The sequence below is a fragment of the Lytechinus pictus genome, chromosome 14 (genome assembly GCF_037042905.1).
Source record: "Lytechinus pictus isolate F3 Inbred chromosome 14, Lp3.0, whole genome shotgun sequence".
NCBI classification, from domain to species: Eukaryota; Metazoa; Echinodermata; class Echinoidea; order Temnopleuroida; family Toxopneustidae; genus Lytechinus; species Lytechinus pictus.
Window position 1 is genome coordinate 24,674,632 of NC_087258.1, and position 17,678 is coordinate 24,692,309.

Below are 17,678 nucleotides of genomic sequence, written 5' to 3' on the forward strand. Positions count from 1 at the left end.
ATGCAGGCGAGACAAAAATCTGCCTTGTGATCAATGGCTAAGTTTTGTGATACATGGGCGTCAATCGATCAAAGTTACCTTTCAATTCCAATGGGGAGTTTGAGCATTAGAACAGTGATTTTTGCTTTTAATATATCATTTGCATGAAACATTTTTCTTATCTATCCAACTCTAGTTTCTATCATACATGTATTTTTTTACATATTTCCAAACAATTGGGTCAGGGAAACGAAAGCAACTCAAACAATAGCGTGAAAACTAGGAATATGAATGATGAGGATGGTGGTGTTATGGTTTGATAATGGTGTTGCTTTCCATGGTTGAGAGTGATAGGACCAATTGCAACTCTATCTACGACGCCACCCATGGCCCCGCATTACAAAGCCTTAAATCAAACTCAGATTCACACTAGTCTAAATTTTCCCTTTGTACTACAAAACTTAAGATCAATCACAATTTATGGTTGATATGATTCTATCGCAATTGATCCAATCAATAAATTTGGGAAGCCAGCAATGCTAACATTTAGAAAGCATACATGAATTAACAGAGTTTTCTAATTAAAATGCATACTCATACATGCATCACTCCCTTGACAAATCAGTATATTCCTCTTCGGTTCCATAGGGACAATGTGTACAATTTTTATATAAACATTATGACATGGCTGGCTTTCCATAGATGAGTTTGATTTGAATCTATCGCAACTCCAAAGCTGCCTGAATGAATTGTGAAAAAATCATATTTCTTATTTCTTGCTATCCTACTTTCAAGCTTAAACTCATATTTTTCTTTAAAATTTTTACTCACACCGAAAATCATCATTCTTACAATTGTCAAGAATCCTTTTTCTAGGGGAAAATCCTATAAAGTGTCACTTTCCCTTTAAAAATTCTACTAAATAGGATAAAATCCTATTAAAAGGCAGCTTTGCAAACTCTTTGTGAGACATGGCCTCATGGATTCCTACATGTACTCACCTGTCCTTGGCATCCATAGTGAGGGTTCCCTAGCATGAAACATGGCGCATCAACAGGGTAGAGCTCTGACAAGGTCTTGAACTGGTGGAAGCTCGGATCATGGACAGCAATGTCCTGTTAGAAAGTCATGAAAGGGATAGCAAGGTTGAGAGAAAAAACTGAATTAATTTCTTGTGAGTTAACAATACTTTCCATATTAACTAAGGGGCATGTTTCTTAAGAATGGTCCACTAAAAATTATTGATATTGAATTACTTTGTTTCATAATATGACAAAATAAAGATAACATGGTCAAGCTGACCAGGGTCCTGTAACACAAAGGTTAGCGATTAATTGTACGCTTGATTTTTTACCATTAATTGTACATTGTAGTCAATGCAATCAAATCGTGAAAAACGTTCTAGGACATCTAATGCTGCACCCCAAACACAAAAGAGAATCCTCTGCTCTGCCGCCCCATGCATGCAACAAAGATCCTTTCCTGGTGATTGACTGTAAATTATGAGTTGGTCAATTACATATACATGTAGACCTTATGCGTATGATGTCATAATTTCACAGCGCCCTCCCTCAAAGGATATAGGAATACGCGTAAGCAGAGTCTAAGATGGCAGCACCATGACATCAGTGCAGAAGTTCTTTGCCAAGAAGTGATTTCACACTCACCTTCAGAGTGACTTGATATGCGTAAGGAATAGGGGCAAGGGTCCACTGCTTCTCTACTGTGATATTCCCACCAACGCCACAAACGTACCTGAACAATGGACAGGATGATCATTACAACCAATCAAAAATCATAAAGTGATAATGAACAAACATTGAAGACCCATTGCATTACAGTTCAATAATGGAAAATCTATTCGCAAAAAGACCTTTAAGGCCAGACCTGCCAACCTCTGGGAATGAGATTCTGTATTCAAAGATCCTCAAAAACTGTATTTTAAAATATTGACCTACAAATGACCTTTGGTCTGATTAGCTGAAATTACGTTCATCCAATTACCTTAACTTTTGTAAGTTTTATGAAATAGAGAAAGACAATTTTCTCAACAGGATACAATTTTCTTTCTCTCTCTTTTTTTTAAAGAAAATCATATTTTATGGAGATAAATCATAAATGCCATAATTTCATGAATTAATTACAGCAAGTTGGCAACTCTGTTATTATGATTATAACCAGTAATATCTACAAAAGACACAATTTACTGTGTGCATAGAGAGAACATGATGAGTACAATGCATAGATATTACCTTCTGCCAAGCATCGGGCATGCATAGAGAATAACGGTGGTCTCCCTAATGTTGACACCTTTTCTCCTGAAGTACCTATAGAAAACAGAAATAATCATAATCAATAAATGCATTTGATTTGCACACTACCCCCAACCTGACTTGGGAGTGGTCGATAATTGTCATATTGCCCTACTCCAGTTTTTACCTATAGACAACTGTAAAAAAAAAGGGGATAATATTTTCCCCACATTCCATCCTCTGCTTCTATCTAAGAACAAACATGCAGTAACTTTTACTTACCAACCAAATTCCTGAAAAATAGAGAATTGATTGGAATAGACTTTCTAAGACATAGAAAGTAAAGCTAAGATTAGCCCCTGGTTATTTTTTAGATTTGTTGAATCATTATCCTCTTTGAACCAAGCCATTTGAAAGCTAGCCTTTAAAATCTGCTTGAAAATCATTATACACTCTCTTTTAGGTGATCAATTATTTACTATGTGTGCATCAATGTTGTGTAATGGTCAGTATAATCTACTTTGCTCTTTGAGACCCGGGGACGTTTCATTAATGCATCATAACTCCAGTACGACGCCGTCACCCTGGAAAGCCAAGATGGAAGGTATGCTGATTTGGCAAAATGCAAATGGATGGAATTCACACATAGGAAGTATACATCTGTTCACAGATACCTGCTCTTTCCCTATGGTCATTGCACCCCCCCCCCTCATTCTGATTGGATACCTACTCTTCCCCTATCGTCTTAGCATCCCTCTTCCATTTTTCAGCATCTTGTGGTTTGAGTTTGATCTCCTGCATAGAGCCTGCCCTAGAATCATCCACCAACTCGTATCTTAAAGAGATCGCACAGATAAAGGGAAAGAAATTAGATCTTCATTGAATAAACATCACCCATAAAATTCACAATCACACCGAGATGTACATGCATAAAGACTGCATCTTTAGGATTTTGATTTGGAAATAACTATGGCAAGCTTTCCTTGCTCATGTCAAATAATTTCTGTACCACAAACCCTCGTTTACATTGACAGCATTTTTAAAGCATACAGGCACTAATGCAATACACCTATTGCAGTAAGTACGTGTAACTTGCCATTTTGCAGCTGTTTCATAGCACTTTTCTATCCCTTTTTAAAGCCGTTTATTGCCCCTTAAAAAGACAGCTAGAATACAGCAAATTTTGTCCATTTAGATTTCTCCATATGTACAGATACGAACATGAAACAGCAAACTGTCAATTTTGGAAAATTTAACTATGTTTATTACTGATATGTTACAAAATGATTTTTTCTTGAGAAAGTGAGAAAGTCAGTCAGAACAGAAGATTTAACAGAGAATCTCCCTTTTACTTATATCGAATTGAATGCTCCAGCTCTTACCTGAACACTCCATCTGATACGGCAACTACCTTGACTTCCTTGAGATGAGGCCACTCGGCAAACACGGTTTCTCCGAGTAGTGTTTTAGCAAGCCTTCTAGCATCCTATGGGGTAGATACATAGTATGACTATTGACATCAACAAAGAGGGAGAAAATTGTGGTAGTTTATAGCAGGAAAAACAGGGAGAGCTGCCGAGACCATTTATCTAATTATGTACTGACCAAGTTTATTATTTTTTTTTATAATACATCCAATTGATATCATAATCTGAGACATTTACATTGATCTTTTCCGTCTACAAGTCACAATATCACTTATTTTGAACTCTCACAACAAAACTGAAAGAGAAATTGAGAGAACCGAGTAGCAAAAACAGAAGAATCAAGTTTTTATTTGGTAAAATTCATCGGCACTTCTCTCCAGTATGAGCCTCCCAGATCATTATCTTAAAACTACAACTCACATACTTTTACCATTTTCAGGAGAGAATTTCATGTACACATCTCTCTGTAATTTTTTCTGAAAACTGTTATAAGCTACTGAAAATATCATATCAGGGGGTCGTTTCATGAAGCTGTTCATAAGTTACGCATACTTTTTTAGCGATACTGGTGGCAAATCCTTGTACTGAAAGATAATTCCTATGTAGCTGACGTAGCACCCGAGAACATGTTCCAGTCGTGTGTGGGGTCATGAGTAACTTTACGAACAGCTTTGTGAAACACCACTCTGATTGGCTAACAGCAAAGTAGTCGACAAGACTGTTCATGAAAGCTCTCCAGGATTGTACTTCACAAAGAGTACATGTAAGAGTGACTTTAAAGAGTCATGCTTTTCATGCCAACATGCACTTGATACTGTATCTAACACGCAACCTCATTTAGTTTCAATTCTCACAACTACTACACAGTTAGCGCATGTCGTCTAAGGATGATTTGACCAATGCGGTGATGGTGTGGTGCATTTTATACCACACTCACATGGGAAATCAAGTGTAATTCTTAATCAGACTTAAATCTTTGTGAAATGCCCCCAGTTTCCCTAGTTAACATTTGTTTAATCTAAACAAAAAATGTCAATCAGTAACTTTAACAAAACATATAGGCCCGTATTCTGAAGTCAGGTTTAACTTAGACCATGGTCTAAGTCTGTGCTAAAATTACAGGGAGCCAAAAATTCTAACATTCTGTTTATATTGTATATTTCTTATGTTTACTATTTTGTTTCCTTTTGCTTTCATAATGATGAAAAATACTTCAAAATACTTCAGTTATCATTCCCAGACAATTTGGGTGTCATATGAGTTAATAAATTGGATGTGTACTGTTAAGGATTTGTGCCCCAATTGGCTCTCCATAGTTAAACCACAACTTTAAACCAGAGATCAGAATACGGGCCATAGTCAGTTACTGTAACATTTGTTTTGTTCTGAAATCAAGAGGATGAAGTCGTACTCACAGGATTGGTGTCTTTAGCATTGACGCTCAGAATGCAGTTCTCTCCTCGGCTAAGCTGCTGAAAGACCTTCACGTCTGCATTACGTACTTTATGCTGATCAACATACAACCAATGCAATAAAAATAAATAAATTTGGAATAATTTATCACTTTTCAATTATGAATATACAAATTCAAGACATACAAACAAATATAATAAAACATAACATAAGCCATTGTAGAAAGTAAATATATCATATTAAAATGGGCAATTGTTCTTATACTGTACATGAAAAAGGAAAAATGGATGCCCATATAACCAGTATCCTTCTGACGTTGGGATACCTGGTAACAAAAATATATAAAAATTGAAAAAAGAGTGATAGAAAAAACACACATGTCACAATTGTTTGGAATATATATGCAATAAAAAGAGAAAAATTAAGTTACAATAGAAAAATTATTACAATAAACAAAACAAGAGCTCTATAATTACCTTATCCCATTCCACCTACCTGCCTACCACACATTTAATGAGGTATTATATACATATTAGTAAGCTATCAGGAGTTGCCCGTCCAACACAATTAAAATGGGCAAGTCCAACCAAACAAGTTGATACGGATAAATAAGGAAAGTGTAACAATAAGAGTGATGATAGACTACTCTGAAATATTATTCTGAACCGAACAACCCATCCTAATCACATACATTTATCTACAGAGAAAATAACAGGATGCCTTTTCATTCCTTCAACAAATATCTTACCTCAAAGTCAAGATGATAGAGCGTCGGGAAGCCAGGGAAGTAGACTCCGAGCCGGACATCTTCTAACAAGCCTTTCTTGAGCCTGCTGATCTCTATCTGAAAGGCATCTTTCCTTATCAGCTCACATCTTGAGTGATCATATAAATCAATTAAAGGGATGAATCAACTCAGTTGAAAGTATAGTGAAACCTGTGTCTAATGGTATTTCTTATCTTATATTGTTTACACTGAAATGTTGTGTTTTTTGTTAATTTTCTTTGCCAAATAAATAATAATAATATTAATACTAATGATGATATGCAGGCTGATAGGATGCAGTTTACCCCCCAAAATATAAGGTCTAGTAATAAATAAACCAAATAAATTTACTGTGCAACGCAGTTGATTATATCAGGGAACTTTCCCTGTAATGATGATATGTAGGAGTGTGGATTGGTGAGGTCTGTGTGTTATCGATTAATTCACCATTTTGAATAAAATACAATCAAACTTACTGTGCGACACAGTTGATTATATCAGGGAACTTTCCCTGTAATGACGATACTGTATGTAGGTGTGTGGATTGGTGAGATCAATGAATTAACTAATCTGAATAAAATACAAACGAACTTACTGTGCAACACAGTTGACTATATCAGGAAACTTTCCCTGTAATGATGATATGTAGGTGTGTGGCTTAGTGAGGTCTGTGGTGTAGAGAAGATGCTCGCTGTGGCAGTTTCTCTTCCTCTCGTCATTGGTCAACTTATCTTCATACATCTTCATCCCCGCCCACAATCGATTCTGTAACAATCAGATAATAAGATTAATAAACCCACCCTAAGCCTTTACAATGGCAACATAGTTTCTAATACATTGGAAAATGGGTCTTAACCCTAAGAAGATGGGGGGGGGGAGGCTGATTCACATTTTTCGCGATAAATCCGCAGCGCAAATTTTTTTAACCGCATCGCTCACTGATTTTTTACTTTCAAGTCTCACGCAACTTTTGAGACCAAACTTGCGACCCCCGGGTATGTGGTTCCGAAATTATGCAACATTTTGTAAGTGCATGCAGACCCAAAATTGATCAAAAAACGTGAACTTGTGTACAAATCCAATGCAAATGGTGTTTTTAGCCAAAATTCATAAATGTATCATTATTTTCCCTTCATTCCCTTTCCCTGATTAAAATCAATTAATTCCACCTTGTTTATGGTCAAAATAAATTCCCAGACAATTTCCATTGAAAAAACAATGAAAACCAAAAGTTGAAAAACAGAGAAATACATAAGAAATTTAAAAAACAATAAAATACATAAGAAAATAAATGTGATGTTGGAATATCTTTAAAGTTCATTTGATCAGATCCCCATAAAGAGTTTGTGCACCAAAAATTTGCATTTTAGGGGTATTATTTAGTTAATTAGAGCAAACTTTTGATTTCATGCATAAATTAGCATAATTAATTAGCAATGAGAATTTTCGCAGAATTTGACCTAATAGTTTTGTAGATTATACCATGGGTAACGTGCGTGCCAATATTCGTCACGATCGCGTGATCATAAGGCCCCCCCCCCCCCCTTGTCTTCTTGGGTGTCAAAATAGCCCAGTCTATTTAGGGTTAAAAGTCTTTACCCCAAGGCGAGTGTTTGCGCTCAATTTCATGACCAATGTTAAAAAACGAAGAAAGTGGTGCTAACATCAGGACTTTTAACTAATCTTTGCGATATGTTGTTGCCGTGGCAGAGCAACTTCCGACACATGTGAAAAATGTGTCTTGCACATCTTTACCTCAACACCCAAATGTGTGCCAATATCACTAGATTTACAATGCACCGACCACCTGCCTACATTACGGCCATTCAAACTTCGTCTTGCAGGGTTATAAGAACAGGCACTCAGGTAATTCTAGAAAGTATTAATGTCTGCCCACTACATGTACTTGTGTATAGGGACCTTCTTGGGGAGCCTTTCATCAACATTTGTTGTCTGATAATTCAAATGTGACAATCTTGTTATTGCTTGGTTATGGAATTTATGAAATAAAACCATTAAAAAATATTTTAATAAGTGTAAGCACTGTATGTCATGTAATAAATTGTGTGGTTATTCCTTTTCAAAGAACATTGCTAAATACACAGGCTTGTATAATAAAATGTAATGAATAGAACGTACCTCGTCAATGAATGGGATGAGCACTACAGCTTCCCATGCTTGGAGTTTACCATTGAGATCCTGCTCAAACTCTAACGGATAGTACTCAATAATAGGAGAATTCTCATTCAACATCAGCGGCTATGGAAAGGAAAGCAAGAGATATCATAACAATCAAATCCATTCTGTACAAAACTCAAGGCATATGAATGCATGACAACAACAACTCATCATCACCAAAACATTTACAAACTAGATCTTTTTATCCCTAAAAAATTATTTTCATTCATTCATTTTTAATTATTTATTTTCATTTTTCATTATTATTATTTTTCATTTATTATTTTTTTTGTTGGGGGTTGGCTAATTAGCACCCTCTCTCTACATATTTATTATTTTTAATTGCAAAAGCTTTTTCACCGAGATTTCATTGTTTTATTTCATCTTATTTAAACTGGGCAGTCCCATCAATAATCAGTATCGTTTTCTTTCTTCTTTCACATCTTACAAATATTTAGATTTTTTTTTGTAAAAATGGGTTCCTGAATGTTTTTATGAAATGCATCACAGATAATAAAGGCATTCCATTGCTTCACGTTGCATTTCATATAGTTTTGCAAAGAAGATTTGTCTTCAAACTGATTTTCCATGTTTCTAATCAAATCAAATAATTAATTTGTAATCATGTTAATAATTTCTGCATATACAAAACAAGCAAAAACACATGATATTGCAAAATAAAGAAATATAAGTGAAAGAGCCTTTCACTTACTCAGTACGCTTGAAGTAGATGATATCTACTAGCCAGGGGTAAGACAGCCAACAATGGTTTACCTTCGTCAAAGGTAAAAAGGGAGGTCAAAGTTTGCTTGCCCTGTTCGCTTGAGGGAAATGACCTCTACTGGCTGGCAAGAGTGCCTGACATTTGTCAAAGGTCAAAGTTTGTTTACCCAGTACGCTTGAGGTAGATGATCTCTACTCGCCAGGGGTATGACAGCTAACAGCTGCTCAAATGGCAAGAATGTTTGACCTTTATCAAAGGTCAAAGGGAGGTCAAAGTTCACTTACCCAGTACGCTTGAGGTAGATGGTCTCTACTGGCCGGTGGTAAGACAGCCAACAGCTACTCAAATGGCAAGAATGGTTGACCCTTGTCAAAGGTCAAAGGGGGGTCAAAGTTCACTTACCCAGTACGCTTGAGGTAGATGATCTCTACTGGCCGGGGGTAAGACGGCCAACAGCTGCTCAAATGGCAAGAATGGTTGACCCTTGTCAAAGGTCAAAGGGAGGTCAGCAAAGTCCTTCAGATCGGACATGTAAGGCGAGTAATGATGTGGGTAGTACCTGTATCCAAAAATGTGAACACACAGTTTTACTATGAGTTAAACCTATTGAAACAATTCTATCAATATGTGTAATACATGTAGTTTTAGGCATAGGCAATCAGGGTTCTAGCCACTTCGTGTGGCATTGGCTGACAATGCAAATTACCGCTGGGCTCTTGGGTTAAAATTTTCTTTTAAAAAATGGAACTAAAAATTTTGCTGAATATGTGCCAATTTGATTGTATTTCAAGCTTGTAAAGGAGAAGTTTTTGCTTGATGCAAATTCTGCATGCATTCTTCTGCCAAAGACATTCACCATCGATCTCAAGCAAAATTATTTTGTTGTAATATATCTGATCGCGATGCTTCGCAGCTATGCCTCTTCATATTTTACCAGGCACTAAATTGATTCAAGCTTGAACCTAGTTCACAATTGTAGGAGCTGTTTCATAAAACAGTTCAATATGGTTATGCACAACATTGAAAACAAGTAGAATGTGTCAAGCTTAATGGATGCCTCAAAACTGAAGTATACTCCTGAAGATTTACAGATAGGAGAGGCTGCGAGACAAATCTCAAGGGACAACTCAAGTCTGTTCAGCTCAGGTGATTCGATGTAAAGGAATAATGAATCATGAAGATCTAAACTGTATAGGTAAAACACTAAAGAGAATAAACTACCGTAGATGCAAATTCTTCATATTCATATAGTCATGCTCAATAGGAAAATTCAAATTAAAAGACTGGAAAACATAGCTCACTGTTGGGATGTTTCACCAATTATCAATTAGTAATTGATTTGATAATTGGTTAAACATCACGACAGTGAGTTGCACTTTCATTAAAAAAAAAAAAAATTGCCATACCAATAGAACAAAGTTACTTACCAGCTCCACGATTGAATACCATTATAGTAGTAATGTAAGATCCACTGAATAGCATGGATGTAATCACTCACAATCTTGGCGCGTTGCTCTCTGGAAAAATGAAAAGCAAAATACTTGAAAATGTAATTGTACTTAAAGGAAATGGGTCTTATTTCCTCTCTTGATAATCCATAAACTTATACTTTCTTTGGTTTAGGTGAGTCAATTGATTTGTTTATGTAAGAGTTTTTTATGAAGAAAGTAAAGTGTAAAAGATCCTAACATAACTTTTTTTCCTAACTACATTGAGATATGATATCATCCATCCTTCTCCTCCATCGTTTCTTCTATTCCCCTTCCCCCTGACCTCAAATCTTAAGCTCTGCCCTCTTCAATCCCGTCACTCCCGCTATCTCTCTCCCACACCCCTTTTCTTCTTCTTCTCCTCCTCTTCCTCCTTCTTCTTCCTCTTCTTCTCCTCCTCCTTTTTCCCCTCCTCCTCCCCTACTCTGTATTCTTCATTTTTCTCCTTCTTATTCCTCATCTTCCCCTACTCTGTATTCCTCATTTTTCTCCTTCTCCACTGCTTTGATATTTCATTTAGCACACTGAATAACTACAGACTTATTGCTTATTATTTCTACTTATCTATTTTTCTACTAATCTTTTCGATATCTTACTTGGTAATATTTTTGAATCCCATTTTATTGTCATAGTAGTCCTTTTTCCTCATTCTGAACTCCATTTCAATGGGATCCACTGTAAGAATGTTAACACAAAACAGATTATTACAATGGTATACTTTTAAATGAAATAAAGGGTATTAACATATACATTTTTCTATTTAAAATAAAAAGATTTTAAAAAATAGTGTTTCTTTTAAAAAATATTAAAAAATATCTGTAACATCAAGAATGAAGAAAATAAATGCATGGAAATATATTTTTCTCGTTTTTTTTCCTTTGTAAAGAGGAGTCTCATCAATATCAACAGTTTTCCAATATCTTCTTGCTACTGACTAGGGTTAATAATTCATTTTGAAGTCCAACTCAAAATAAACTTCATGTATAATGATACTCAGGGATGGCAAAAGTCATTGGGGAGGGGGGTGAATGAATTGACAACCCCCCCCCCCCAAAACAAAAAAAAAAGTATTAACCAAAAGAGAAGAAAAAGATAAATCAAAAAGGATAAAAAGGAAAGAAATAAGAAAGAGCATAAAAAAGAGGATTGGATCATTCAACTTTACACTACCACTCTTATTTGATTGAGAATAAAAATAGCATCACATCTAGATTGCCCCCCCCCCTTATATAATAGCACCATCACTGATGTAACATGAATGGGATGCAACAAGGACTTACTGTCTTCTTCCTCCTCTTCCTCTTCTGAAAGTTCGTCTATATCTTTGTTCTCTATCCAACCCATGTCCATGAAACCAGGCATCTAATAAGACATCAAATATTAAAGTGCAGTTAAGGGGAGTGTTTCATAAAACACATCGTCAGTGATTTTCATTGACAAATTCAATCTCTGAGCCCATTGGATACAGGGATTCTAGTAGTTCATAACAATTGTCAGTAAAGATCTCTATTGCTTTCATGAAAACCTCTCCCGTGAATAAATATATACACACAAGTTTTAAAATTACAACATATACTAATGAGGTAGAAGCAGTAGTACTAGTATCAGTAGTAGTAGTAGAAGTAGTAGCAGCAGCAGTAGCAGTAGTACATATAGTTATGAAAGTAGTAAAAGTACTGTAGTAGACAAATAAAAAGAAGAAATAACATCAGTAACAGACGTACATGTAGAAGTAGTAGTAGAATAAGAAGTAGAAGTATTGGTAGTAGAAGTGGCAGTAACTACATGTAGTAGTAAAATATATGAATGGAAAAAATAAAAAAGGAGAAAATTGATAATGTTGTTACCTCTTCTTGCAGTCTCTCTCTGATGGCTTTTTTCATCTCCACTCTCTTACTCTTCCAAGCATTCTCGTCCTGTTTGCCCTCGAGGAAGCTCAGATCGATGGCCTGATTATCAAAGTTCTCATAGTCGAACTACAATACAAGAATAAACATTTAATATCAGGGGGGTGTTTCACAAAGGTTTAAGTCCGACTTAGAGTCACACTTGAATGCTGATGCGTATGATATGCAAAGCCCAATCTTATTGATGAATACGCCGTAGTGCACGCCCTCTTGATCTGAAAAATAATGTCATGGGCAATTCCATAGGTTGGTGGACATGAGCTCAATGTGTCTTTGTACTGTATAGCCCATCTGAACCGTAACGTGTGTAACCACTTTATCTGCACCCCTAGTGAAAACCATGTGTTCTTTATTTTTTTAATTATATACAAATTTGTCTCCCTAATATACTTCTTTGAAATGGATATAATTAACTTTCATAAAAGCCTTGTATGAGGACACTTTTCATTTTATGCATGTCCAAATCATGTAACATGAGTAACCGACACATTTCAAAGATTTGCCAGGAGCATAATAAAATTTCCCAAGTTTTGTTTTTATACAAAGGATAGTCAGACTGCGTACTATGTTGTGATAAAGAGATGTTTAGTTCCTATCGATAATAATGGAGTTACAGCTCCAAGTATGAGTCAAGGTGTCTCCAAATGTAACGTGGGTAACCATGGAATAGCCCTCATGCCTTTTATGACGCACACAACTAGGCAAAAAGTGAGACTCTAAGTCATACTAATATATCTTCGTGACACACCCCCAGAGTGAATAAAAAAAAATAATTTGACTATCAAAGTTCACAACATCAAACTAAAATTGTATGGGCTTAGCAGATCATTCTGAGGTGTTTGCATTATTGTTGTAGTGAACAAAATATGACGAGAGTTTGTGCCGTACTTTGAAACCGAAAAGAACAGGCACTACATCAAACGACAATTGGATTGAATTGGAAAGGATTAGATTGGATCGAATCAAATCATGATTTATCTAAGGCTTACATTTACTTGCGACTACATGTAATTACAAAGTCATCCTTTATAACTCGACGATAAGTTATCAGAAATAATCAGAAATTATATATGCCACAGCAACATCATAAGAGTGACTTTCCTTTTGAATGCTTCGTTTTAAACTGCAACTTACCATGAACGAATTCACAATTATTTCATCACGGAAAATATGCAAAACACAAAAAAAACACCCGCACACAAATACAATGAACTGAAGATACACTCACCTTTGACAACTCCTTCATAAATTTTTCAAATCTTGCCAAGTTTAAATGACCGCCCTCATTGATGTAGCCTACATGAAAAGGAAAAAAAAAGCTTCAATTAATGAAATACTAAGATCAAACAATTGAGAAAGTACAAGTGTAAGCACCATTTTTAGTAATACACTACTCAAAAAAAGTTAAGGACCACTTTTTAAAACGTACATAAAGATTTTATACAAGGTGTTTTATTTCTGGAAATACCTCAGTACAACTGTCCTAAATGTCCTTAAACACGCTGTAATCAATTTCACGCATGGGTGGTTTCAGTTGTTGCACAATGTCTCTCGCATCACTGCACATCCTGAAAAGTGGGCCCCGAGGGGTATCAGCTACCGACATGAAGTGGTAAAAACGAATGTCTGAGTGTCTTTCAGGCAGTTCAGTAACGAGTGTGACCACCTCCTGCAGCAATAACGGCTTCACAGCGCTGTCTCATGGAGCTGATGAGGCGATTGATGTCTCTGACGTCCAGTGCATCCCATGCAGCCTCCAGAGCCACACCCAGCTGCTGCAGTCCAAGTGGATGGGCTTCGAGCTGCTCGAGACTCCTCCCCATCATGTCCCAGACGTGCTCTATCGGGTTTAAGTCCGGGGACCTCGCTGGCCACTCCATACGCTCAATCCCCTGGCCCTCAAGGAACTCGGTCACCACCCTAGCTCGGTGGGCACGGGCATTGTCATCCATGAAAATGATGTTTTGTCCCACATTTTCTGCAAATGGCACCACTATAGGTTCAAGGACCTCATCCCTGTACCTCACTCCTGTCATTGCTCCCCCTGGGACCACGTAGAGACGAGTACGGTTGGCGTAGGTGATGCCTCCCCACACCATGACGCTGCCTCCCCCATAACGGTCATGTTCTGCAATACAGGGGTCTGCAAATCTCTCTCCTGGTCGCCTCCAGACTCTCGAACGTCCATCATTGTGGTCAAGGGAAAATCTGCTCTCATCTGTGAACAGAACTCTACGCCATTGCTGTCTGGTCCATCTGACATGCTCCCGGGCCCAGTTGAGACGAATTCTTCTGTGAGCAGGGGTGAGTGGGACACACTGAGCTGGCCGTCTGGCATGCATATTGGCTCTGTGAAGTCGGTTACGGATTGTTTGAGTGGAAACAATCACTCCAGTTGCTGCAGCGAAGTCATTGTTGAGGCGGCGTGCACTGTGAAAGCGGTTGCGGAGGCTGAGATTCGTCAAGTAGCGATCATCTCTAGGGGTTGTCGAAACTGGTCGGCCACTGCGGGGTCTCTCGGAGTATAGCCCTGTCTCTCGGTGTCTTTGATTTGCTCTGCTAATGACACTGTGTGACACGCCCATCATTCTGGCTACTCTTCGCTGACTGAGGCCAGCTTCCAGCATCCCTAGGGCTCTGGCTACATCTGTTTCACTTAGGTGGTGTCTTGGCATTGCTGTTGTAGGCAAGTTGTTGATTGTACAGACTAAAGACGGAAAATGCTTTGGAAGACACTTGTCTTATGGCCCACTGCAATGATGCCATAGACATCATGAAAGAACTGCATGTGTGAAATTGATGTCATTGTGTTTGATGGCATTCTGGACAGCTGTATCTTGGCATTGCTATTGTCAGCAAGTTGTTGATTGTAGAGACTAAAGACAGAAAATGCTTTGGAAGCCACTTTTGTACGGGCACATTGCAATGATGCAAGAGACATGAAAGAACTGCATGTGTGAAATTGATTTCATTGTGTTTGATGGCATCCTGGACAGCTGGATAGCAATGCCAAGACACCACCTAAGTGAAACAGATGTAGCCAGAGCCCTAGGGATGCTGGAAGCTGGCCTCAGTCAGCGAAGAGTAGCCAGAATGATGGGCGTGTCACACAGTGTCATTAGCAGAGCAAATCAAAGACACCGAGAGACAGGGCTATACTCCGAGAGACCCCGCAGTGGCCGACCAGTTTCGACAACCCCTAGAGATGATCGCTACTTGACGAATCTCAGCCTCCGCAACCGCTTTCACAGTGCACGCCGCCTCAACAATGACTTCGCTGCAGCAACTGGAGTGATTGTTTCCACTCAAACAATCCGTAACCGACTTCACAGAGCCAATATGCATGCCAGACGGCCAGCTCAGTGTGTCCCACTCACCCCTGCTCACAGAAGAATTCGTCTCAACTGGGCCCGGGAGCATGTCAGATGGACCAGACAGCAATGGCGTAGAGTTCTGTTCACAGATGAGAGCAGATTTTCCCTTGACCACAATGATGGACGTTCGAGAGTCTGGAGGCGACCAGGAGAGAGATTTGCAGACCCCTGTATTGCAGAACATGACCGTTATGGGGGAGGCAGCGTCATGGTGTGGGGAGGCATCACCTACGCCAACCGTACTCGTCTCTACGTGGTCCCAGGGGGAGCAATGACAGGAGTGAGGTACAGGGATGAGGTCCTTGAACCTATAGTGGTGCCATTTGCAGAAAATGTGGGACAAAACATCATTTTCATGGATGACAATGCCCGTGCCCACCGAGCTAGGGTGGTGACCGAGTTCCTTGAGGGCCAGGGGATTGAGCGTATGGAGTGGCCAGCGAGGTCCCCGGACTTAAACCCGATAGAGCACGTCTGGGACATGATGGGGAGGAGTCTCGAGCAGCTCGAAGCCCATCCACTTGGACTGCAGCAGCTGGGTGTGGCTCTGGAGGCTGCATGGGATGCACTGGACGTCAGAGACATCAATCGCCTCATCAGCTCCATGAGACAGCGCTGTGAAGCCGTTATTGCTGCAGGAGGTGGTCACACTCGTTACTGAACTGCCTGAAAGACACTCAGACATTCGTTTTTACCACTTCATGTCGGTAGCTGATACCCCTCGGGGCCCACTTTTCAGGATGTGCAGTGATGCGAGAGACATTGTGCAACAACTGAAACCACCCATGCGTGAAATTGATTACAGCGTGTTTAAGGACATTTAGGACAGTTGTACTGAGGTATTTCCAGAAATAAAACACCTTGTATAAAATCTTTATGTACGTTTTAAAAAGTGGTCCTTAACTTTTTTTGAGTAGTGTATAATGACCTCTAAAACTCTTAACCTTGATACCCAAAAGTACTAAGATTGCTATCATTTCTAAGTGCATGTTCAACAAAAGTTTGCAACTGATCAATTTTTTTCCAATATAATTATTATCTTTTAAAATCTATTATTAAAATAGGTTTTGTAAAGGGATCACACAGTCCTGGTAAGCAACAGATGAAAAAACAATGCTTACCATCTAACGTCGGCAAAACTTCTATGTACGTCTTGTAGAGTAGTGGCAATGCACTATGGGATATATGCAAATCAGGCAGATGAGGTACAAAATCATTGCCGACGAGAAATCCCAGTAGAACCCAGTCATCAATAATGCACTCCGCATCATACCAGTCCATTTTATCCTGTTAATCAAATTTCAAAAGAAAAGTAAAAAGAGAAGTAAAAGTAAAACGCTCTCATATCACTCCCGTCTTGATTTCGCTGCACTGGCTCCCTATCAAAAATCAGATTATCGTTAAGATTTGGTTGCTTGCTTTTCATAGTATTCTTGGATCAGCACCGCAATACAGTCTTTCATTTATAAATTACTACAGACGAAGCAGGTCTTTGCGCTCATACACTTCTGTACCTCTGTCAAGACTTTCAAAAATCTTCTAAACTTTTTTTATTTAACTCTTAGCTCTTTATGCGTCTTGAGCACTCTACAGAGTGGATTAGGCGCTTTATAAGTCACATTATTATTATTATCATTTCTAAAATGTATTTTGATTAATTACATGCCTATGAAAATTGTGTAACATTGCATAAATACATGTATATTACTACAATGACAACTTTGGCATCCAATGGTAACTCAAATGGAATCTTTGAATTTGATCGGTTGTTAAAGCATTTCTACCAAAGAAGTTACCACTGCATGGCAAAGGTACAATGATACATGTATGAATTTTTGTGCAACAGGAACCAGATGAGGGGCCCGTCTTACAAAGAGTTGCGATTGATCCGATCAATTGCAACTATAGACGGCCAGCAAAGTCAACATATAAAATGCATGTTTGTTCAAAAAAATTCTAGATATAAATGTGTATCCATAAATTCATTGATTTCTTAACAATTTGGTGTGTTCTCCTTTGTTTACAAAGGACATTGTGCAAGTTTTCTGTAGACAAAAATTATGACACTGATGGATGTCCATAGAGTTACGATTGATTGAATCAATTGTAACTCTTTGTAAGATGGGGCCCAGATGAGATGTGACATAGACGAGGAAACAAGAGCGTAA

The 17,678-nt window shown here is 38.1% G+C and overlaps 1 protein-coding gene across 1 annotated transcript in view; it reads right to left on the reverse strand.

Annotated features, from left to right (window-relative positions):
- Positions 1-17,678, reverse strand: part of LOC129276418 (5'-3' exoribonuclease 1-like) — a 55,081-nt gene that overhangs the window by 29,238 nt on the left and 8,165 nt on the right. Inside the window, exons 7-22 of the mRNA XM_064109105.1 lie at positions 16,632-16,797; positions 13,365-13,432; positions 12,077-12,205; positions 11,510-11,591; positions 10,826-10,904; positions 10,167-10,256; positions 9,142-9,298; positions 7,977-8,096; positions 6,433-6,602; positions 5,820-5,946; positions 5,074-5,166; positions 3,614-3,717; positions 2,962-3,066; positions 2,232-2,306; positions 1,647-1,734; positions 981-1,094 (exon numbers count right to left, since the gene is read on the reverse strand). Of these exons, the coding sequence (XP_063965175.1) occupies positions 981-1,094; positions 1,647-1,734; positions 2,232-2,306; positions 2,962-3,066; positions 3,614-3,717; positions 5,074-5,166; positions 5,820-5,946; positions 6,433-6,602; positions 7,977-8,096; positions 9,142-9,298; positions 10,167-10,256; positions 10,826-10,904; positions 11,510-11,591; positions 12,077-12,205; positions 13,365-13,432; positions 16,632-16,797 (1,767 nt within the window). The remainder of the gene's footprint in view (positions 1-980; positions 1,095-1,646; positions 1,735-2,231; positions 2,307-2,961; positions 3,067-3,613; positions 3,718-5,073; positions 5,167-5,819; positions 5,947-6,432; positions 6,603-7,976; positions 8,097-9,141; positions 9,299-10,166; positions 10,257-10,825; positions 10,905-11,509; positions 11,592-12,076; positions 12,206-13,364; positions 13,433-16,631; positions 16,798-17,678) is intronic.